This window comes from Lissotriton helveticus, chromosome 6 (genome assembly GCF_964261635.1).
Source record: "Lissotriton helveticus chromosome 6, aLisHel1.1, whole genome shotgun sequence".
NCBI lineage: Eukaryota > Metazoa > Chordata > Amphibia > Caudata > Salamandridae > Lissotriton > Lissotriton helveticus.
Genome location: NC_136067.1, coordinates 86,498,946 through 86,522,753, shown reverse-complemented (window position 1 = coordinate 86,522,753; position 23,808 = coordinate 86,498,946). Strand labels below are relative to the sequence as shown.

The 23,808-nt window shown below is 45.8% G+C and overlaps 1 protein-coding gene across 2 annotated transcripts in view; it reads left to right on the top strand.

The window, feature by feature from the left end:
* LOC144762257 (calpain-1 catalytic subunit-like) overlaps positions 1-23,808 on the top strand; it is a 536,001-nt gene that overhangs the window by 316,951 nt on the left and 195,242 nt on the right. For both annotated transcript variants that reach the window (XM_078647402.1, XM_078647401.1), the window contains exon 10: positions 7,539-7,708. In XM_078647402.1, the coding sequence (XP_078503528.1) occupies positions 7,539-7,708 (170 nt within the window). The remainder of the gene's footprint in view (positions 1-7,538; positions 7,709-23,808) is intronic.

Below are 23,808 nucleotides of genomic sequence, written 5' to 3'. Positions count from 1 at the left end.
GACCCTGTTCACCAACCTTTGGAAGGTGGCAGAGGCACTCTGTAAGCCAAAGGTAATGTCTCTCTGGTATAGAGAATGCTGATGTCTTCTTTGCTCCTTCACTGAGGACATCTGCCAGTAGCCTGAGCCTAAATCAAATGTAGTCAGGTACTTAGCCACCACTAACCTTCCAATGAGCTCATCAGCTCTAGGCATAGGGTGAGCATCAGTCTTAGTGATTGCATTAAGTCTTCTGGAGTCCCCACAGTACCTCAACTTCTTTCCCCCCTCGGGGTTAGGTTTGGGCACCAGCATCACAGGGCTATCCCATGGATTGTCAAATAACTCAATTACCCCCAATTCCATCATCTGAGCTACTTCAGCCTTGATGCTTGCGGCTCTGACCTGGTCAGACAACCAGTACAATTTGTTCTTGACAGGTAGACTGTCACCGGTGTCAATAGCATGTATACACCAGCTGGTGATACTTGGGGTCCAAGAGAACAGCCAAGTAAACTGTTCGAGCACCAATGTGCAGTCCCTGTGCTGCTGGTCTGTCAATTTGGGAGAGAGTAAAACTCCCTCCACTGACCAAGCGCGCACACTGTTAGAGAGGAGGTCAGGCACTGGCTGTCTCCCGCTCTCCTCCTTCATCTGTGACCTTCAACATGGTCATGTCTGCACTGGATTGGTGGGGCAGCATGTCAACCTATTGACATGCTAGAACTGGTGAGGGTTCCTGGGGGTGTTCAGGTCTACCAGGTAGATTTCCTCACTCTTTTTCTCTAAGATTGGATAGAGCTCAGTCCTCTTGTTCTGAAGGGACCTATGTGCCACAGGCTCCAACACCCACATCAATCGCCATGGAGTGTACTCAGGCATGGTAGCCTTTTGGTCATACCAGTGCTTCATGAGCTCCTGGCTGGCCTCCAGTTTTCTGCTTGTCTTGTACATGTACTCTGCCATGCAAGATCTCAAGCCTAGCACATAGTCCAGCCCATTTCCCATGGCTTGAGAGGCTGCTCCTACAACTTTCTCACTTGGCACAATAGCCCTCTTACAGGGTGCCCAAACAACAACTTAAAGGGGCTAAAGCCAACCGCTTTTTGTGGGACCTTCCTGTATGCAAACAGCTGGCATGGGAGGAGAACATCCCTTCTCCTTCTGGGTTAGTCAGACAAACTACTGATCATGCCCTTCAGGGTCTTATTGAACCTCTCCACCAGAACATTTATCTGGGGATGATATTGGATGGTAAACTCGTAGTAACTCTGCATTCTTCCCACATCACTTTCAGATAGCTGGACATGATATTCGGCCCCTCTCTGAAGCAACCTTCTTTGTGAAACCCACTCTGGTGAATACACCAAATAGGGCCCTAACATCCAAAGGAGCAGTGACTGTTCTGAGGGGTATTGCATCTGGGTATCTTGTGGCATGGTCTACTACCACCAAAATATACTTGCTCACTCATGCCATTATTGGGTGTAGAGGACCAACAATGTCCATCCCCACCCTCTCAAAGGGAGTCCCAACCACTGGCAGTAGTATCTACGGAGCCTTTGGCTTGCCCAATCTTGCCACTGGCCTGACAGGTTGCACAGGAGCTGCAAAACTCCTTCACTTTGACAGTCATGTTGTGCCAATAGAAATGGTTACCCAACCTTTTCCATGTCTTATCTGTAGAGGGTAAAGAAGCCCTTTGTGTGCCTTTGTGTAAGGGCAGGGCCCGGCCTATACAAATATAAATGTGACCAACCTTCCTGTCACCCAGCCCTGGAAGATTATTCAGTATGCAGGTGAATGTAGATGCAACCCTCTTACACCCAACTCATTCTGTGTCATGGCTCTATGGAAAGTGTGCACAAAGCCCAGCTGTCACTTTACCCTAGACGTGGATTGGAGTTAGGCTGCAAAGCACAAGAGTCATAGGCATAGTGAAATGCCCACATTCTAAAAGCCATTGACAACAACAGGGGCAGCCCTGTACACCTGAACCAGGGGCAATCAATATTTAATCCAAACAATGATTCAAGGTATTATAAACATTTCAGTCTAACATACAGACAATAACAATACTCAATTTTTAAAGAAAAACAAACAACTATACATGCATAAGAAAGTATAAAATAGAGAAGCAGAAGGAAAGCCCATTAGAAAAATATGCAAAATGTATCCAATATATAAATATAAAAGAAAGTTTATAACATTGAGCTCAGGAATACATACTGGTACACATAACATTTGTTATAAAATACAAAACCAGACAGGTGGCAGGCAGAAGGGATTACATAACATGTGGGGTTTCAGAACAACACTGAAACAACAACAGACAAGACGATGTGTCCTTCATTAATTACAGCCACAGTTGCGTCAACGGCATTTCGACCTTTGTGTAATTACATGGTCATCATCAGGACATAAATTTGACTGAGCATCCAAGAAATCTATAAAATACAAAAATTGTATACATATGGATATATAATTCAATATTTCTAAAGGGCAGACAATATAAAATTTAAAGGGGAATTTGAAGAAAAGAAATCAGAAAATCTTATTCACCACAGGAAGAAGATACCATTGCACCAATTGTGTGGAAAAAGAAGAAGAAGAAGAAATTAAACCACAAATAAAATGCCTCGTGATAGAAAAGAAAGGTAACCTATTTCCAAAGAATTATAATCTGGCATACGATAGTGGCGTATAATCTACTTACTTCCAATTGCACGATGAATAGTTGTGAATTGCACCGATTAGGTTGTACTACACCAGTACATAATGGGAACTGAAAACTGAGACAAGAGAGTCAAATGAATAGACTAATCTGATATATAATTTGACAAAAATAATAGTAACCAAGATCAAATTATACTACTTACATCTATGTGTACTGATGAAAAGTTGCCAATTTATACAATTTATGTAGATACTCGTTATCGCAGTGGCTGTAAACATTTTTAAAACAACTTCAGGACTAATACACTAAATTGATATATATAATGGTGGTCCCAGTGTGTAGTTGGCTTAGTGGTGGAGGCAAGAAAAATAGGATTTGGATAACATAAATCAATAAGAACGAATGAAAAAGGGAAAAAAACAATGTATTACCAATGTTGTTTATTCACATTGGGAAAACACATCATTTTGGGATTTTTTTAAAAAAAAAGGAGAAAAACACCTTAACAAGTATCACTTTAAAGAGTGCGGTACCAAAGGGGAGGGGAGGCAGGGATGTTAGGTAGTGAATGGAAGGGAAGTTCAGTGGAAGTGACAAAGAATCACGTACAGTTTTGGTATATATGCATCATATACCAGAAAGTCAAGATCAACAATTTTTGTACATATCTGACATATAACAATTGTGAACACAGTTAATTAATCCCTGTCAATTCTGTATTGGCGAAATGTGGCGCAGTCGACGTTTCGACCCCTGTGTCTGTAGGTATTTCGGACCTTACTGCTGGGGTCTTCTTCAGGACACGTGGTATGGGGTGGGAATGCGTGTGGGTGACACCTAAAAAGGGAAATGGGGGAATGGAATGAATTCCTAATGAATGCTAATAATGGATCAGAGTTTTGGTGAAAAGATTTAAGAGAAATTACCAGGATTGAAGCAGCAGGGGAAGGGATGTCACTCGCAGATCAGTTGTTGAGGGAGGTGGCTCAGTGGCTCACCACATTACATCAAACGGAGGCAGGAGTGAGATTGTCACCTAAATAATAAAGGTGATCATTAGCCTAAATGAAGCAGGTCTAGGAATTGAAATACCCAAGGGGAGGAATTATATATTTACTGCCTAGGAATTGCGTGGTATGCCTGGTTCCTAATCCTTTGCGGAGCCTAAGGCAATGGACTAATCACTGGAGGTGAAGACATAGTTGGCCCGAATCAATCAAGGGCAAAAACGATTTAATCTGGGGAGGAATAGAAACAAAAACCAGCTAAGAAAACCAGTCAGATAAAAGACTGGCTTTAAAAATTTTTAAAACAACTTCAGTACACTAAAGTGAACATGTCACACATAGTGAAGTAAATGTGTCATGTAGCCCATAATGGGTTAACATAGCGCAAAAAAAGAGTGTCTAAGATTTACAACGCAGTGTATCTGTATTATAGATTTATTAATAAAAAATCTAGAGAAGTTGCATCCCACCAGGACCCATTTTCATACATCGAAGAAAATGGGGAGCCACGATTTATAGTGGGGCATTTATGCATTAATAAGTGGGTACATAAACAGGTTGCATCCCACAGGGACCCATAGACAGCATGATATTTACCAGCATGAATAAATCTGTCAAAGCTGTCAAAGAAGAAATATTCCCTGAAACTACCTATTCACTGTCTTCTGCCAACAGTGAATAGGTAGTTTCAGGGAATACTTCTTCTTTTCCCAATGTAGCCATCATGTCTGAGTGAAGCAATTAAGAGATTCAGGGGCGTATTGGCAACAAATAGCGATAATTATCGCTAAATGCCCTTAGCGCATTTTTTTTATTGCCGCCTATCGCCGGATATTATCGCAGAGATAACGTGCTATTAGCAACGTTTATCTCTAAGGTGATAAAATAACCGGCGATATCAGCTCAATGCGTGAATACCGCTGGAAATCCAGCGATATTCAGGCATTAACGCTAATGGGGACTTAACCTGAATATCCACCTCCCATTGGATATACAGGTTAAGTCATGTTCTGAGCAGGCGTTAGGTTCTAGTGACAATCACGCTTAGGGAAAAAAATGTATCGCCTCGCCTGCTTTCCTAATAGGCAATAGTTGTGTTAGCGACTGCTTTCAGTTGCTAAAAGGTTGGGTACGCCCACTTTGCATGTCATTAGCGATAACTATCGCTGAGATGCAAAGCGGGCCCCAGCAGGAAAAAGTCCCACTAAAGCGGCGATATCGCCCTTGCTAATATGCCCATCAGTTCTCCCTGCCCATGGTCAGCTTTGACAGATTTATTCATGCAGGTAAATATCACGTTGTCTATGGAAGAAAGCAAAATGTTTTGGCATAACCCTGCAAAAAAGGGCCAGGTCCAACAACACCCTCTCTAGACCTCCATGCAAATTCCACTCTTGGGGCTGCCATCTGGCCGGGGTGTTCAGGAAGAGAGGGTAGGCCTGGCTAGCACTCATTGCTGTCCTGTTCTTTGAAGCTCCATTTGATCTACCCAGCCCCCGTTGTGGACTGTTCTCTGCAGGATTCATCCCATCAGATAACCTCAGCCTCTATGCAGGCTACTTTTCACCTCATCAAAGCAGTTTGGCTGAGTCTGTAAAGGCTGGCCAATCTGGAGAGGCTGCTACAAAGCTGAATTTTGGCTCACAGAAAAGAAAGTTCTATTACTTCTGACCCATTTACTGTGTATTTTCCCATCATTGAACAATCTGAGACGTTTTTATCTATTACATGCATTTCTCAAGTTAGAGCATGTCGCCCAGCAGTCATGTTAGCACTGAACAGCCAACTGTTACAGGTAGCATGCAGGGCCACTAGATTTTTGCAGAACGTTAGCATCTTAATACAGAAAACAGAAAAACAGTGTATGAAATCTAATGTATAAAAAACAACATTTAGAACCTAAGATAACTTCAATTTCTTTTTTAATATGACAATATAGATTGCCTGTGTTTCTTTTTACCTTTTAAATGCCAGTTGGAAGATTTTAGCACAAAAATTGTAATGGTTTTAATTAACTATAAACAATTAAAGTTACTTACTTACTTTACTTATTACTTCTGTTCTGTAGTAGTTATGATAAATCCAACAGTGGCAAGTTGTTGAATTTATCATTACCGATCTTTTAAGCCCTTGAAATATTATTTTAGCTCACTCCTATCAATAGTTTAGGAAAAAATGTTTTGATTGGCATTTAGGACAGAAAATTCTGCATTCAATAACAATCAGCAATCCACATAGTGAGTAAGGGCTTGATACAAAGGGAGAGAATATAACAAACAGGTGTAAGGTGAAAAAGAAAAAATGGCAATGAAGATCAGCCTATATAATCATAGGAGGGATGTGATAGTTCTATGTAAACCTACATACAAAATGTAACATTAGCCCAGAGTACTATGTTTGAAGGCTAAAACCAACAAAAACGTATTAAAAAAATAATAATCATAGGCGGGAGGAAGAAGCTGAGATCCATTGGGCTTCCTGTCAAAGGTAAATAATCAAGGGAAGAATAGATCACTTGTACCTGTATTACCAGGGTCAGGTGTGGTAACCAACTTAAAAACCCTCATTCAAGTACAGGAGTGGTATATCGGTATATCTTGCGGTATATCTTGGTTCTCCGCTTCTCTTAGAACATGAAAGCATCATCATAGGGTCTTTTTGACAATATGCTGTCCTCCACCTGGAGGTAGACCAACTGGTGACAGCAGTAGTGATCAGTGATAGTTGAACTAGAGTGAAGTGAATTTAAAATTGCTTCCCGCTCCTTCCCAAACAAACTTTATTCGGTAGGAGAGGTGGCAAGGTTGAAAAAGTGCACGTATAGAAATGTTACTGGTCTATAGTACCTTGTTGCCACGTGAGAGGTGAGCATGTTTCAGCTCTTATCTCTGCCCCGGTCACCGTAAGCGCAGCAAGCACAAGCCGGATATCCTGCAACTTCAGGTTACAGTTGACCTGCCGGTCCTCCGAGAAACGATCGGGTACAATACGTTTTTTTTGTTTAAATCTTTTTATTAGGGTTTTACATTTCTGGTTCCCATGTGGGACACCAGATTGGTCACAGGTCAGTCATCACACATGTAATTGTTATACATCAACTGCGAGTACAATATATCATCAGCATTTTGGTTCCATTCCTCCAAATGTGGTTACACATCATCTCTCATGAACTTGTTTCTAGGTTATCTCAGAACATGGTGCTGTGCCTCTCTGTATCTGGTCCCCTAGGCCGTATGATGGCGAAGACTGGTGTAGGGGCATCCCCTCTGCTCGTATACGTGACCTCTTGCTATGTGCTCAATCATTGGTATGCTATAGATAAGTCGGTGTTTGAACCACTGACTGGAACTTAACTGAAAACTGTGGGAAGGAACATTTCTCAAACAAGAGGGGAGGGGGAGCGTGAGGGGCGGGCGTGGTGCAATTGGTCGTGGCGGGTGGATTGTGGTCTGGTTATTGGCCTGAGGGGCGGGGTATCGGGAACGATAAGTTATAGGTACTATTGACCTGTCACGAAGAAGAAGGGTGAGTTAATTTCAGGCCCTGACAGGGTGCTTAAGAATGGTATCCTAACACTTTACATGGGTCCTGAAGAAAGTCCCCCAATCCTTGTAAGTTGTTCTTCTCTGTTGACTCCTTTTCACATTGTCCCTGGTAAGTAGCTTTTTTCTATTCACTCCTTCATGTAGTGTCCCTTTTTAAGTTATCCTCTTTGTTCAAGTCTTCCCGCATTACACTTTGTACGCTGCTCCTTTTTGGTCTCTCCCTTTTGTATTGGCCCTTCCCTTAGTAAGCTGAACCAGTTTGTTTGCTCCTTCTTACATTTCACATTTGTAAATTGCTCCTTCGCAATTCCTTCTTTACTGTTTGTTCAGACATGTTCCGGATCAACCCCCAGTACAAGGTCACACTCTTGGAGGAAGATGATGACCCCAAAGACAACAAAGTTGTGTGCAGCTTGCTTGTTGCCCTCATGCAGAAGAACCGGCGAAAACTTCGAAAGTTACAGGAGTACAATCTCAACATTGGCTTTGCTGTTTATGAGGTACTGAGCATCTTTAAACATTGGTGCCTTGTAAAGAGATTGTATTGCCTGACGGTGTTTTGCATACAAGCAGCAGTTCAAGCATATTGATAGCAGTTCATGCTTCCTCGCATACATCTTAAGAATGCACTATGAATTAGAAGGTTGAGGGAGGGTTGTTTGGGCACCAGTTTCATTGTTAATGCCTCCGATTATGGCAGGGGAGTGAAGAAAATGTATTGAAATCCAACTTCTGCATATCACTGAAAGTATCAACTTGCTTCCAGCTAGGGCAATGCTGCATAGGAGAGTGCACAGGTCGCCCACGCTTCACGCAAATTTTATGCTGTTGAGATATGTGTTACCTTATTGAAAAACAGTGTGTTACGTTTATGGATCAAAGATTTCTTAAACAACAGTGATGTGTAACTAAAGAACAAGTTACCTACCTTCGGTAACGCTTTTTCTGGTGGATACAGCATCTGCCTGTGGATTCCTCACCTTCTGAATATCCCCTGAGCAGCAGCCATTCGGAAATTCTTTGTAGCTCTCCACGCCGGCGAGGTCATGGACGACGTCACAGAGGGTATGACTTCGCTCGTGACCCTGCTGACGTCACTGGATCCATAATAGGGCCTCGTCGGCGTGATGACGTCAGTTCCGTCCTTTTTTACGTGCCCTCAAGGCACACGGACGAACTGACATAAACAGACACAGTATACACAGTACATAGTATTCAGATCAACACACATAGTGTGAAATCAATGCAATAAACACTTCCATTGAAAGTTACAAAAATAAATATACACTTAGCCGATATAGAAGAGTGGACAATGGGGAGGCGGGTGGGTATGTGAGGAATCCACAGGCAGATACTGTATCCACCAGAAAAAGCGTTACCGAAGGTAAGTAACTTGTTCTTCTGATGGATACATCTGCCAATGGATTCCTCACCTTGTGAATAGAATCCCACAGCAGTCCCCACTCCCGGAGGAGGGTGTCCACTCTCCTATGCCAGAAAATCTTGGAGGACAGAACGCTCAAAGTGGCCATCCCTCCTCAATTTGTAATCCAAGCAGTAATGCTTCGCGAAAGTGTGGAGGGAGGCCCAAGTTGCCGCTCTGCAAATGTCCTCTACCGGAACACCCCTAGACAAAGCAGATGTAGAAGACTTTGCTCTAGTAGAGTGAGCTCTGATACCCTCTGGAGGTTCCTTACCAGCCAGGGCGTAGCAGATCTTTTTTTTTTTAAAGAACCTTTATTGATGTAGCAAGGAAATACAAACATGGGCCCACAACCAATCCGGCCGGCCGCTATTAAAATCAGGAAAATAATAATAAAGTATAAAAACATACAGCGGTCTGAAGACCGAGGGCTGATAGGCATCCAGGATACGACGTTCATTAAATTACCATGCAAGAATAAGGATCTATGAAGGTTCATTTTACAATAACGAAAAATAAATTGAAAATCAGTGCCGTACAGTCATACACGCCCCTACTATAGCTGACTAAAAGCAAAAAGTATCGCCAGTGATGGACATATATTTGAAGTGAAGGGGGATGGGGCCTAAGAGTCAGGATAGCTGGAAAAAACACATAACAGTCATGGCGAATTAGCCCCACCCCTCAAGGCGAAACACACTATGGGAAACATGGAAGACGACGACATCGAAAAAGGAAAGGTCAAAGGGCCATAGAAACAAAGAAAGAACAAAATAACAAACCCATCCCCCAACCCCCAACCCTGCACCCCTGCAGAAGGCTACGGCCTACTCCCCCCCCCAGCAGCGTGCCTGTCGCCCTAAATAAGAGACCCGAAATACAGGGAAGAAAAAGGGAAAAAGAAGAAGAAAAAATGCAGGAGGAGGGCCCTCGATCCGGCCATCCGGCCCCTCCCACCACCGCGTGCAAAAAACGTCTGAACAGCAATGGTATAAAAAATACAAATAACAGCAATCACTTATAACGCAATCAAATACATCCCCACTAAGTGCCCCTTAAGTCACCATGAACCATCTATGAGTCCTCCATGTCCAAATGGATTCACCCCTGGCCTCTTCTGGCAATAGTGCCGACGTATAACCATCCCACAAACAGGAGCACAAAGGGTCCGAATGTACCGGGAGGATCAGGTATTATCGTCGCTCCACAGGATCCCAGCCACCAGAACCCCGCTGATGATGTACGGCGGAAGTCTGACTGCGGCAATATCAACACCGCCAAAAGTCTTAAATCCGAACACAGTCCCGCCAGCCATGGAAAAGGAATCACGCGATGCGGGAAACGCCGAAAACCCGCCGGAGCCGCCCACACCATGGATCGATGCTGTTCCCTCACTCGCCGATCAGATAAAGGCCCCGATGAGACAATCACATGTGCAACAGGTTTATCCACAGCAATCTCATGAACCAAGTCCATCCGCGTCTCCACGAATGCAGACTCATCCGGGGAACTCGTCAATGAATCAGGGGCAGACACATCGGCGCCTCCTTGAGAGTGATCCACGCCGTTACAGATTGGTGGGACAACAATGGCGGCCATCCTTTTCCCCAATTCTCGGGCCTCCCAGATCAGGGTAGTCTGCAGGGTTGTTAGTGCAGCCAGCATATCTCTGGATGTGGGGGTTTTCTCGTAGCGCCAAACCCCAGGACTCTCATGTACATCGGTTTCTCTGCCCGGATGAGGGGTGCGCAAGAGGGTGTCATCCGCCATTTTAGTCGTTCCGGCCTCCTCCTTCTACATCTCACCTCGGGACCGGGTCCAACACCCGGATGCAGCAGGACTCACAGAGGGATCTCAATAGTCGGGGCAGGCATCGCAAAGGAGGGCCACCAATAGGCTAATCAAGCTCCCTGCTGCACCCCGGGAGCCACCCACCGGCGCCCGGGGGGGCTGTCAATATGACCGGGTGTCACGCCGAAGGGGAACCGGGTATCATGGATTCTCTCCGGCCCAGCTATACCGCACCTCCCGCAGGGCAATCCACTATTGGGAGTGGGTTGGTATCATCGCTTTCGGCTCGCAGGTCTCAGGTTCCCTCCGACCGGTTTCCCATCGCAACCAGAGGCCACTATTGTTGCAGTCGCGGCCGGGCACTCTCCTCAATCGAGATCCCGGTCTCAGCACCTCAAAGGCCGCCAAACCGTCGGGGACATTTTTTCGGGTCTACTGCACGGTGAAGCCTCAGAAGCAAACGGTAAGTGAATGATTTCCTTCACCTACTTAGGTAAGCGAACACTGCTCAGGATAATTGCCAGGATATATGTGCGGAGTGAGAGGGCTCGCGGAGCCGAGCGTTTATGCAGCCATCCCGATCGCCATCTTGGCTCCAAGCGGCGTAGCGGATCTTGATGCACAAGATAATCCATCTTGAAAGTGTGCGCTTGTGCACCGCCCTTCCTTTCTTGCAGCCAGCAAATCCAACAAAGAGCTAGTCGTCCACATGATAGTCCTTAGTCCTATCGAGATAAAAGCTCACCGCCCTCTTAGGGTCCAGACGGTGAAGCCGCTCCTCCTCCTTGGAAGGGTGAGGGGGAGGATAGAAGGTAGGAAGGGTAATGGACTGCCCCAGATGAAAGGGAGTTACCATCCTAGGCAGAAAAGCAGCCCTGGTCCTGAGTACCATTCTTTCAGCATGAATGCTCAAGAATGGGGGTTTCGAACTAAGAACTTGAAGCTCACTTACCCTCCTTGCCGAGGTAATTGCCACAAGAAAAACAGTCTTAAAAGACAGAAGTCCCAAGGGACACTTGTGCAAAGGTTCAAAAGGTGAACCCATCAAGTAGGTTAACACAAGATTTAAATCCCATTGAGGCACAATAAAAGGAGAAGAAGGGAATTTGTTGGGAAGACCCTTAAGGAAACGTAACACAATAGGTTACTTAAACAAAGACGGCTGGTCCGGCAAACAAAGGAATGCCGACAAGGCCGATAAATAACCTTTTATAGTTGCCGCAGCAAAACCCTGCTGGGCCAAAGAAAGAACAAACTGAAGCATATTGGACAACGAGCTCTTAAGGGTCAATAGATTTCTCTCCATACTACGAAACAAATTTAGACCATCTATAAGAATAAATTGACTTGGTGGAAAGTCGCCTGGCTGAAAGAACAACATCCACCACATCAGGAAGGAGAGAGAAAGAATTCAGGTTGCCCCGTTCAATCTCCAGGCATGAAGGTGTAAGCTCTGGAGGTGGGGGTGTAGAACCTCTCCCTCCATCTGAGAGAGGAGGTCTGCCCTGAGAGGGAGACGGAGCGGCGGGCACGAGGTGAGGTGGAGAAGATCTGTGTACCACACCCTTCTTGGCCAATCCAGGGCGATCAATATGACTTGGGCCCGGTCTTGGCGAATCTTTCTCAGAACCCGAGAAATCAAGGGTATGGGAGGAAATGCGTAAAGGAGTTGTGAGCCCCAACTCAACTGAAACGCGTCCCCCAAGGTTCCCTGCATCGGATACTGGAGACTCCAGAATGACGGGCAGTGAGCGTTCTCGTGAGTGGTGAACAGGTCCACCTGAGGGGTTCCCCGCATCCGAAAGACGTAACAAACCACCTCTGGATGAAGCCTCCACTTGTGGTCGGCCGAGAACTCCCGACTGAGACTCTCTGCATGTACGTTTAGAACTCCTGCCAGATGATTTGCCATCAGACAAATCTGATGGTCCTGAACCCAGGACCAGAGACGCAGATCCTCTCTGCAAAGACACTGCGGCCCTACTCCTCCCTGCTTGTTGACATACTACATCGCGGTAGTGTTGTCCGTCAGGACTTGAACCGACTGACCGCGAAGGGAAGGGAGGAAGGCCTTGAGCGCCAGACGTATCGCCCGCAACTCTAGAAGGTTGATGTGAAGCAACCTTTCCTCTGGAGACCAAAGACCCTTGATCTACAGAACCCCCAGATGAGCACCCCACCCTAGAGTGGATGCATCCGTTATTACTGTGGCAACGCATGGAGGAAGATGGAAGGGCTTTCCCTGAGACAGATTGCCCTCCACGCCCCACCACGACAGATCCACTGCAGCTTCTCTGGAGATCCTCACTGACTCCTTGAGATCTCCGTTGTGCTGATACCACTGCCTGCGGATGCACCACTGTAACGCCCTCATGTGCCAGAGTGCATGGTTGACTAACAGAATGCAGGAAGCCATCAGACCGAGCAAACGAAGGACCTTCAGGACTGGAACGACCGCTCCATTGTAAAACAAGGGAATCATTTCCTGAATGACGAGAATCCTTTGAGGTGGAGGGAATGCTCGACAGACAGTAGAGTCCAGTACCACCCCTATAAACAGGTTGCGCTGTGAGGGCAACAGGTGAGATTTGGGTACATTTATCGAAAACCCCAACTTGTACAACAACTGGGTTGTCACTTGCAGATGATGACAAGCCCTCTCTGGCAACTCCGCTTTGATCAGCCAATCGTCCAGATAGGGAAAACTGGAATCCCTGATCTTCTGAGATGGGCTGCCACCACCGCCATCACCTTGGTGAAGACTCGAGGTGCAGTAGTAAGTCCAAATGGGAGAACCGCAAACTGATAATGCTGCAAACCCACCGTGAAACGGAGATACTTCCTGTGCGACTTCAGGATGTGAATATGAAAATACGCATCCTGCAAGTCGATTGAAACCATCAAATCTTCTTCCAGCAGCGCCTGAAGAACCTGCGCAAGGGTAAGCATCTTGAACTTCTCTTGCTTCAGATAAAGATTCAAGACCCTGAGATCCACAATTAGACGTAGCCTTCCATCCTTCTTGGGAATCAGGAAATACCGGGAGTAGCATCCCTGGCCCCTGTCCTGCTCTGGAACCACCTCTATCGCACCTTTCTTTAGCAAGGTCAGAACTTCCTCCTGAAGGAGATGGAGATGTTCTTCTGAGCAAGCCCCTTGGCAAGGAGGGTAATTTGGAGGGAATTCCCGAAAGGGAAGTGCATACCCATTTTCTACAAGATTGAGAACCCATAGGTCTGTACTGACCGATTCCCAATCCTGCAGAAAATGAGTAAGCCGGCCCCCTACAGGACCAACATGATCTGGAATGGGGAATCTAGGGCTGCTTTGCTGCGGTGATAGGAGGGGAGGTAGAGGAAGAAGAGGAGGAGGGCTGACGGCCTCGGGAGGACCTCTACTTTTTCCTCTATACGACTTGTATAGAGTATTCTGTTGTTGTTGCTGCTGCTGACGAGGCTGGCCATATGAACGAAAGGATGACTTCCCAAATCCTCTGTATTTTCGAAAAGAACTTCTAGGTTGAGGTTGCAAGCAAGTGATTTTGCTGTAGCTTTGCTATCCTTAAGCCTCTCTAGGGCAGCGTCCGCTTTCTTACCAAAGAGCCGCTTTCTTACCAAAGAATCCTGAACCATCAAATGGTAAGTCCAACAGAGTAGCTTGCACATCTGTTGAAAAATCCGTAGACTTCAACCAGGCACCCTTTCTAGTAGCCACTGCAGATCCCATAATCCTTGCCACTGAGTCAACCGTGTCTAGCCCACTCTGAATGACCTGACGTGCAGCAGCCTGGGTATCGTCCAAAACTTCCTGAAAGTTCTTCCTGTGTTCCTCAGACAGTTTTGGCAACAACTGTTTAAATGAGTCCATCAAAGCATGGATGTACCTTCCCATTAAACAGGTAGCATTCGTAGATTTCATTGCCATGCTTGCAGAGGAAAATACTTTCTTGGCAGACTGATCAACCCTTTTCGATTCCCTGTCAGCTGGAACTTGAGGGAAAGCTCCCAAAGATCTCCTTGAGCAACCAGCCTGAACACCTAGGCTCTCTGGAGAAGGATGAGCAGATAAAAACTCTGGATCGCCAGGAGCCACCCTATATCTTCTAGCTATAGACCTGGAAACTGCAGGCGCAGAAAGAGGAATTCGCCAAACCTCTAGCACAGGTTCAAGAATTGCGTCATGGAAGGCAAGAGAGGCTCAACAACCGAAGAAGGCGAATGGAGAACCTCCGTTATCAAATTTGCCTTGAACACAGCGGTAGGGAGTTGAATGTCCAATAATTCAGCCGCCTTTCTAACAACCACATAATAAGGGGCTACATCTTTTGAAGGAGCATCAGAATCAGGAGAAAACTCCCATTCAGGAGAAATGTCCAGGCCACTGGCCTCTCTCAAATCAGCAAAGTACTCATCTGAATCACGTAGCTCACCTTCTTCCATTTCCTCACAATACCTCCTCTCCTCTCCTCTTCTAAAACCCTCTGGGCCTCTCTCCTGGAACGAATCCTTGGCACAGGCATCGACGGATCCATAACCGACTCCATCGGATTCGGAGCCGGCACCGTACACGGATCCGATGGCACCGCTTGCGCCGAACGAAGCTGAACAGACGGCGTCGGTGAAGATGGGAACGGCGTCGGAGCCCTCGGCATCGGGTAACTCCAAGAAGGCGCCGTCTGAAGGAAAGGCATGAAGGGGGCCTGGGCATAATCCTGTGGAACCCCCAAATTGTAAGCTAATGGACCCATGGGACCCGCAGGTGCACCAGAGGGGTACATTGCCCTGTCAAATACCCCATACATGGCATTGAGATAATGCGAAGGGTCTTGACCTGGAGCTGGGAATGGAGGGTAAGCGCCTGGTACTGACTCCGAAGCAGGTGTTCCTGTATTCGAGCCAGCCAGCGCCGATATCGGAACTTCTTCTACTTCAACCTGCTCATCCGGCACAGGATGTTCTTGATCTGGAGCCGGAGAATAGACCGAATCCGGAGACGGAGACGGAGACGGTGATCGACGCGGAGAGACTTCAGGTGAAGCTAACTTCTCTGGAGAGACCGGCTTCGATAACGAAGGAGAGACATAATCCCTTCTGTGACGTTGAGGCGAGGTCGATCTCGGCGCCACTTCCTTATCAGATCGATGTCTTGAAGAGTGCTTCTTCTTCTTGTTTTTTCGGCTTTGAGTGTCCCGACTTTGACTTCGAGCCCGACCTGGACTCGGAACGAGACCTCAACCTCGACCTTCTCCTACCTGCTTTTTTATCGTTCCTCATCTTGGCCATAAAAAGCTTTGTCTCTCTCTCTTTCAACGCCTTCGGGTTCATCTTCCTGCAGCTTGGACATCCATCGACGTCATGGTCGGAAGACAAGCACCAAACACAATCCTCGTGCGGGTCAGTGTTGGACATCTGCTTACCGCACTTCCTGCAGGGTTTAAAACCAGATTTCCTCGCAGACATCGTTAAAAAAAACAAGTGAAACAGAGGAAAACAGCTAGATATACAAAGTAACTACGGAGAGTCCCAAGAAACCGTTGGCGGCGCGGAAAAAAGGGAACTGACGTCATCACGCAGACGAGGCCCTATTATGGATCCAGTGATGTCAGCGGGGTTTCGAGCGAAGTCGTACCCTCTGTGACGTCGTCCATGACCTCGCCGGCGTGGAGAGCTACAAAGAATTTCCGAATGGCTGTGGCGCAGGGGATAGTCACAAGGTGAGGAATCCACTGGCATATGTATCCATCAGAATTCTGAACATTAGCAATATGTATTCATCAAACATTTTAGTTCATTGATAAACAGAAAAACATACCCAATTTCCAATCTTACCCATTTTTACTCAAACAGTACATGTTAGCAAAATCACCAAAAAATAATCATGTGAATTAAAAACCACAGAAAGGAGACTGGAGAACCATCAAGTTCTGAAGAAGACCTCGAAACATGGTGATTCCCTGATGACTTCCACTGAAAATGAATGACTTTTGATGTGACTTTAGCACACCAATTATTGTCCAGGACTCTTTACTCAAACAACAAACAGGGTTTGCCATTTCTGCAGACTCAGGAGTTTTTTTTCGCACCACTTAGGAATGTCAGTAATAAGACTGTATCTATGTAAAAAAAAAAAAGGATACCATTGGTGATCATAAAAAAAAGTAACTTCTCATCTTGAATCTTTTTTTAACACGAAGAATCCAATACTTAAAAAATGAGTCTTGAATGTGTGCAATTGCTGGTGACTATATATATTTTTTTACATCTGTCATTTTTACGCTGATTATTTCTTTAGTGATTTATCTAATATCTTTAGGTAAATTTGTGCAGGATTGAAAAACGGCAGGAGTTTTATTTCAATCAATTAACTCAAATGTATGATGACTAAATATTGCTGTTTTGTCGAATTTAGTTACGCTTCATTGTTCTTTAAGGAATCTTTGTCTAGTCCATAAGCTGACATTCTTGCTAGAATGTTGTGAACACCTGCCTGTAGACACCAGTTGAAAACAGTTCAATTCAAAGAGACAACTTAATAAACAAAAAGATACTAATCCATAACCATCCTTGTTAGGACTAGTCCATTTAAAAATCCCCCTCCAACAATATATTTTACCCATCTTTCCCTTGCCAAACTGGTTGTCCATCTCGGCAAGAGGCTGCTAAAAAACAGAGTTTCACACCATGGAGTGGTATGCTGCCAGTGTCTTATGCCACAAGGTGGGCAGTTCTATTGCCAGTTATTTGGAATAAGAGAGATGCTTCTTTTAAAATACCATCTCTCGCCACAAACATATCCAATGGCTTATATTAATGGCTTATCCAACTGTCTGAAAAAAGTCACCACAGATGTCCCGACAATTTTAGGGAAATTCCTACCTGCACTTCTATATGCAGATGATGCGGTGCTTATGGCCCGCACACCTAATGCCCTTCGCCTCCTTGTCCATAGTTTTGTACATTTTATGGAGGGTCTAGACTTGCGGGTTAATTTTAATTTTTTTTTTTTATTATGTCTTGTGGTCCTGGCAAAAGGAAGCTCAACACCATACAGATAGGTACAGATAAACTCGAATCTGTTCCTATATTTCCTTATTTAGGATTGGCTTTCGCTGCGAACGGCTCGTGGAGTGGGCATTTAGCCCACGCCACGAGCAAGTTCTCGAAAGCCATCAATTCTGTAATGAGTCTTCCCCGCCCAAAGAAAATTGGTGCAACTAAAGCCATTTTAATTTTTTTTAAATTACAGTGCTTACCTGTTGCCATATGGAGCAAAGGTCTGGGGGGGCCAGGAAGCAACCAATGTATACAACGGGAGGAAAGTCGTTTTGGCAGGAAAATATTGGGTGCCCCGATCTCATCCTCTGATTATATTTGTCACAGTGAATTAAACCTGCCATATATCACTGATTTTATTAGAGCCAGACCAGCACTCTTTTGGATTAGAGTCTGGAGGAATGATGCTGCCTCCCTTACACAAAATATTATAAAAGATTGTTTAAATTGCGACCAAGGGATGGCGATTCCATGGCTCACAGAAGTTTTGAAAACATTGAACTCAGTGGACAGTGGCACTTTATTTGCCGACCCTACTACAATTGAACTTAAGGATAAGGTTGAGGTCAAAAATGCACTTCATGCACTTTACAACACTGAACGAATAGGCAGAGAATCCCAGAAATCAACTGTTGCAAAATACCTAGGGAATGAACTGTGTAGACAACCTCTCCCGCCGTATCTCACCCTACCTATGACTAGTTGGGAGAGATCACTTTTGTTTCGTCTAAGAGCGGGCACAGTGAAATTTTTGTTGTCTTTTCCATTGGGACATCGCCACAGTATTGACTTTAATTCATGTCCCTGTGATGGCGTTAGCTCACAGGATGATTTGCATTTCCTATTCTTTTGTAAATTTTATCTTAAATATATTAAATGGCTTTTAACTCCCTATTTTAAGAAACACAGACCACTCTCACTAAAGGAGTCTTATAGAATGTTAGTCTCCTTGGATTCTGATGAACTAATCTTCCGCACCAGCACTTTTCTGAGACTGAGCACACGAGCACGTAAAACAATGGAAAACCCATGAAACTAGAAATTAGTCTTATTTATTGGAGCTGAACTGTATGAGATTTTTAACCTAGATATGTTTTATTAATTGTAAAAATGTTGTATAATGTACATTTGTAATGATTTGTAATGTCTTTGTGGTACTTTTATGAATTTTATGAAATTCGAATAAAGGTCTTTGAACTTGAACATATCCAATGTATGTCTATTGTAAGCCAATTGTTGTGTATTTGTGTGAAAGTGTTCTTTACTAGGATTTTACTTCTGTAGAACTCGACATTTAGGACATTTCTATGAAATTGTGCATGTTAAATTAAATTAAATGATGCATGTTTCAGAGCTAAGCCACAGTAGTCCCTCTCGATGCCTTCTTGTTTCTTTACCACTTCTGCTGGTTCTGACACTTGAGTGCATCGCTGCCCTACCATGACCCATGTTTCTTTGAAAGAAAATTCCAGATGGGCAGTGCCACCTACTGCTTTCTATACATCAAAGGTTCTTACCCTGGGGTCCGCAGACGCCTAGATTTCCGATATACCTATTCATGAGTTCTGTGACTGTTCTCAAAATGAAATAATATTAGTACATTCATTAAGAATATATACATAAAAAAAGGTAAATAAAATGTACATTTTAAAATACTCCGTAAATGTTAAGTTGGAATACTTAGTTTGATTTGTGGGAGCAGCACAAGTAAAGCAAACCAAAGCTAGTATGGAGAGTTGATACCCTCAATTGAAACATTGTTATATGCAGACACAAAGAGAAATAGCACAAGTATTGGCAAAGCCAATGAGTCTCAGCGAGTAGAGGGATATTGGCTTTGCCCATACACTTCAATAAACATCTGACAATATATACCAAAGCTCTTAAGTTTCCATGATGCATGGTTGACTTGCTTTGCCAGGCCAGCAGGTGTTTGGAAGAGAGGATGTTGTGGAGATTATAGCAGTGGGAGGGTCAACTAAAGGTACAGCAGGAATGGGCCTAACAGGAAACATCTGACTGTAAACTGTCCTCCATGAATCCAGGTAAGTTGATAGGGCTGCTTCAGTCCCTGCAACGCACTGGTGCTCTTCTCCCATCCCCTTTCAGCTGATGACAGTTTTTTAGGTCTCGCTACACAGCACGCAAGCGCTGCTTAGAGGGACCTCTTGGAATCGCTCAGGGCTTTTTGGGAAACTTGTGCATGTACTGCCCTGTTCCCAATGAGCCCTCGTGCATGTGTGGCGATTACCTTGTGGGAGCCAGCACGGGGCGTGCTGAGTGCCGTCTGTTTGGTTTCCTATTTCAAAGGCTTCCTTCACGTTGTGGCCGCGCGTCCAGGCACTGTTTTCTATAAACAGCTGCATTCCTTGCTTATTCCTCGCTTTCACTTTTGCCGTACTGTTGCGGCCGCAGTGGCATTCGCTGCAGAGAGAGGGCTGCGAGGGCACTTCGATGCACAAATGACGTTTAAACAAACGTACAGGTGAGCCGGCTGTCTCAACAGGGCACTTCCAGGTCAGGAGAAAGGTGGGGTTCTCTCCTACACCCCCTCAGAGCTCTCCTCACAGTGAGCACGGTGGCGTGCTTCTTAGCACTAATCACCAGCCTGCGGCCGTGTCACTCAGCCCAGCCGGGGTGTTCACCACAATGAGTGCGTCCAAGACAAACACAAGTGTTGTGTCATCTGTCTAACACTATGGAAACCACGCTGCCCGCAGACCTGGGCTCTGTCCCAACAGGTTCTGTGCCTGACACATGTATGACAACGTCGGAGCGCGAGAGGCACAGGCCACCTAAATCTCATGTCTTACTGATTGTGACCAGCCCTGCTGGCCTTTCTATCGAAGGACCTGCACGAGGAGTTCTCTTATTGGAGAGCCGGTTCTAGGACCGCGGACGGGGCTGCTTTCCTGAGTGAGACGTCTTGAGTACTAGAGAGACGATCAGGAGCGCTAGCTTTGCCGTGGGGTGCGGTCAGGGTGTAGAGCTGTTAGAAGTCCCAATGCTGCAGGAATAAGAGGAGTCCCTGCACTTTGAGTGGTGTTTCGGCGATGGAAAATACTTGATCATATTTTGCCATACAGAAGATTGATGGGTATTGTTGGGGATTTGTGTGCTTGTCTTTTATTCCTGCCACAGAGGTCGTGGAGTGCTACTATGAATACGGCCTAGGTATTTTTGGCACATCGGGGCATATGTTGAATACAGAAGTGCTGTCACCTCAGACACTTCGATGATTCCTTCTGACCTACTAAAGGCAAAGAGTGGGTCCTCGGGTTACAGTATGTGATCAGTGCTTAATGAATGAATGAATTCGTACTTGTATAGCGCATGCCTACCCGGGCATCCCAGCGCTTCCTGTAACACCATATCATTCACCACTCCTCATGGAAAGAGAAAAGTTTTCAGCTGTTTCCTAAACCTAAGATAGTCAGGTTCAAGATGAATGACATCAGGAAGCTGGTTCCAGAGTTTAGCCGCAGTGTATGGAAATCGTTGGCCTCCCGTGCGTGACCGTTTGATTCTAGGAACTGCAAGAAATTGTTTATTGTTAGATCTAAGAGTCCTATTGGTTCGATATAATTGCACCATGGACTGAATCATAGGAGGACCATTGCTGACAATGGACTTATGAACAATACACATTGCAATGAACCTGATTCTTTCCTGCAATGTAACCAACTGAGCGCTAACTTAGCAGAGTTACGTTTCGGAACATTCATTAAAAGACGGGCCTCACAATTCTGAACAATCTGTAGGATCCTAATGGTTCCTTGAGGCGCACCTAGATAAACTGCGTTAGCGTAATCCAGCCGAGATAAAATAGGAGCCTGGACCAACGTACATCTGGCTTCAAACGGGAGAAGGGGAAGAATCTTCCTTATCAATCTAAGAAGACCATAGCAGTTTGCCGCAACTTTACGTGCTTGTACTGTAAATTTGAGGTTGCGGTCAAACCATACACCCAGACTCTTTTTTTTTTTTAAACCTTTATTGAAACTTGCAAAGTATTACATGCGCAGGCCCACAACCACAGGGGCCGGCCGCAAGCGTATCAAATGAATCAGGATGTAGAAACAAGAACACGACCGAAAAAAGCAATATAATAGATACGTCATGTGTGAGTGCGCACTGCAAAGCATAAGGATATATGAGGTTTTCGTTTTTTTTAAAGTTATGTAGAGTAGGAACGGCTGCAGGAGCAATGGCGTCACACCACATAATAAAATAAGAAGAGGTAAGGGGGGGAAGTACCCCGCAGAGCAAACAGAATCAGTTGATGAACCACACAGTTGTCAAAACAATACAGTCGCCGAGGCGGACCTAGAGCAAAAACAATACGACAGCAAACAATAAAGCAGAGCACCATTCTGAAAACTCGCCCCCCAGTAACCTAAAGGCATAGTTGAGTGTAGAAGCCTTATAAGAAAGGAAAAAGGGAAAGAAAGACAGCCAACCCTACTAAAGAGGTAAAGAACCCTCCCAGAGACAGACGGAAAAAGAAGAAAGGGACCATAGAACAAAACAAACTAAAATAACAACCCCCCCCCCACCCGCCATCCTACACCACTGTAATGGCTACGGCCTACCCCACTAACAGCGTGCCTGTCGCCCAGGAACTGCCCCAAAGGAGAGGGAAAGAAAAGAGAAAGTGGAGGAGAAGAAAGCAGACACACTCCCGGACTCCCATGCCCACCGCCAACAGCAACCACCCGGAGACACAATAAAACCAATATTCAGCAATTATACAAACCAGTCACGGTAGGATAAATAACAGCCACCCAATTCCCATCACAATATAGGCACAACCCCGGCATTAAGAAAAGCTATTATATCGGAACCCAGCGATAAAGTTCAGCCCTGGCCAGTACGGTCCGTCCTAAGAGTCCTTGCCACTCGAGCCGCCATTTTGATGGAAAAGGCAGAGCGTCCATAAAAGTTCTTTGCAGCATAAGAGGATCGAAAACAGGATAAAAGTACATGGCTCGAACTAGGAAAGATGTCCAAGAACAGCGAGCATCCGAAACCATCAGCAAGTAACTCGTGGCCACATGGAAGTTTGTCCATAGAAGTGATGGGTGGCAGCAGGGTCAGGCAAAAGACATTAGTGAGAAGCACGGGCTGGCTAGCCGGCAATAGGGGACCGTCGAGAATCATAAAGTCCGGGCGATGCACAGGGACCCCGACCTCTGAGATGCCATGCATCGCTGGTACCATCTCCAGCTGGAGACCAAACGAGGTGTCGTCCTCAGGTGCCAGGATACCGTCCACCTTCACCATCAGTGTCCGGAACACAGCGACTGTGTGTGAATGGAGCGCCCCAATGGCGGCCACAACGGCCCGTAGTGATGGCGTCCGCTCCATCCCCTCTCGGTAGGTGACAGAGCCGGGTTCGGCCCCGGAGGCCGGCTGCTCTGGAGTCACAGGCCACGTAAATCTGATCACAAATAATGGGCGCTCCTCGTCTTATAGAACACACCTTCGCCGTCAGGGAGGACCCAGCCCGTCGACCCCCACGGGGCAGAAAGGGCTCCGGGCGCCGGGCCTCCACCACAGTAGCCGGCGTGGCATGCTGGCGTGTCCCGGGTGTGGATCGTTCAAAGGATCGTCAGAAAAATCAACAATTCAGGCACTCTTCGGGAGACCGGGCTCAGTCCAGGTCTCACGGCCGATGTTGTTCAACTCCGACTCGGGTAGTCTAGAAATCGAGGCCCCGGCTTCAACACGATGTTAGGCCGAGAATAGAAACACGGCGTATCTTCGTCAGCCGATAAGGTAGAAATCTCGGGATTGCACCTCTGGAAGCAGTAGACCTTCATAGACAAGAAAATCAGGTGTGCAGACAGGATGAAAGACAGGATAATCGAGCTGTTGGCGGAGGTCGACGGAGCCGGGAGCTTATGCGGCCATCTTGATTCGTAGCGTAGCTCCTCCTCTTCCTACACCCAGACTCTTAATTTGCTCCTTTGGTGCAGGAGGGGAGCCAAGACAGCTAAGCTACAAAGGATCCAACTTTCTAGGGGCTGCATGGCCCAATAACATGATTTCAGTCTTGGCACCATTCAATTTCAGAAAGGACAGATCCATCCATTCCGAAACCTTCCCCAGGCAGGAGGTTAAACCCGGTTCACCTTTATCTTGCTGACTAAGAGACACCACCAACTGGGTGTCTTCAGCATACGTAACAATATGGATCCCCTAGGGGAGTACCACATCGGCAAGGGATCTCATGTAGATATTAAACATGGTAAGACTCAAAGACGAACCCTGAGGAACTCCACACTGCAAAGAAATTTGCCTTGAAAAAACATCCTCTTCAAAGACCTCGAAT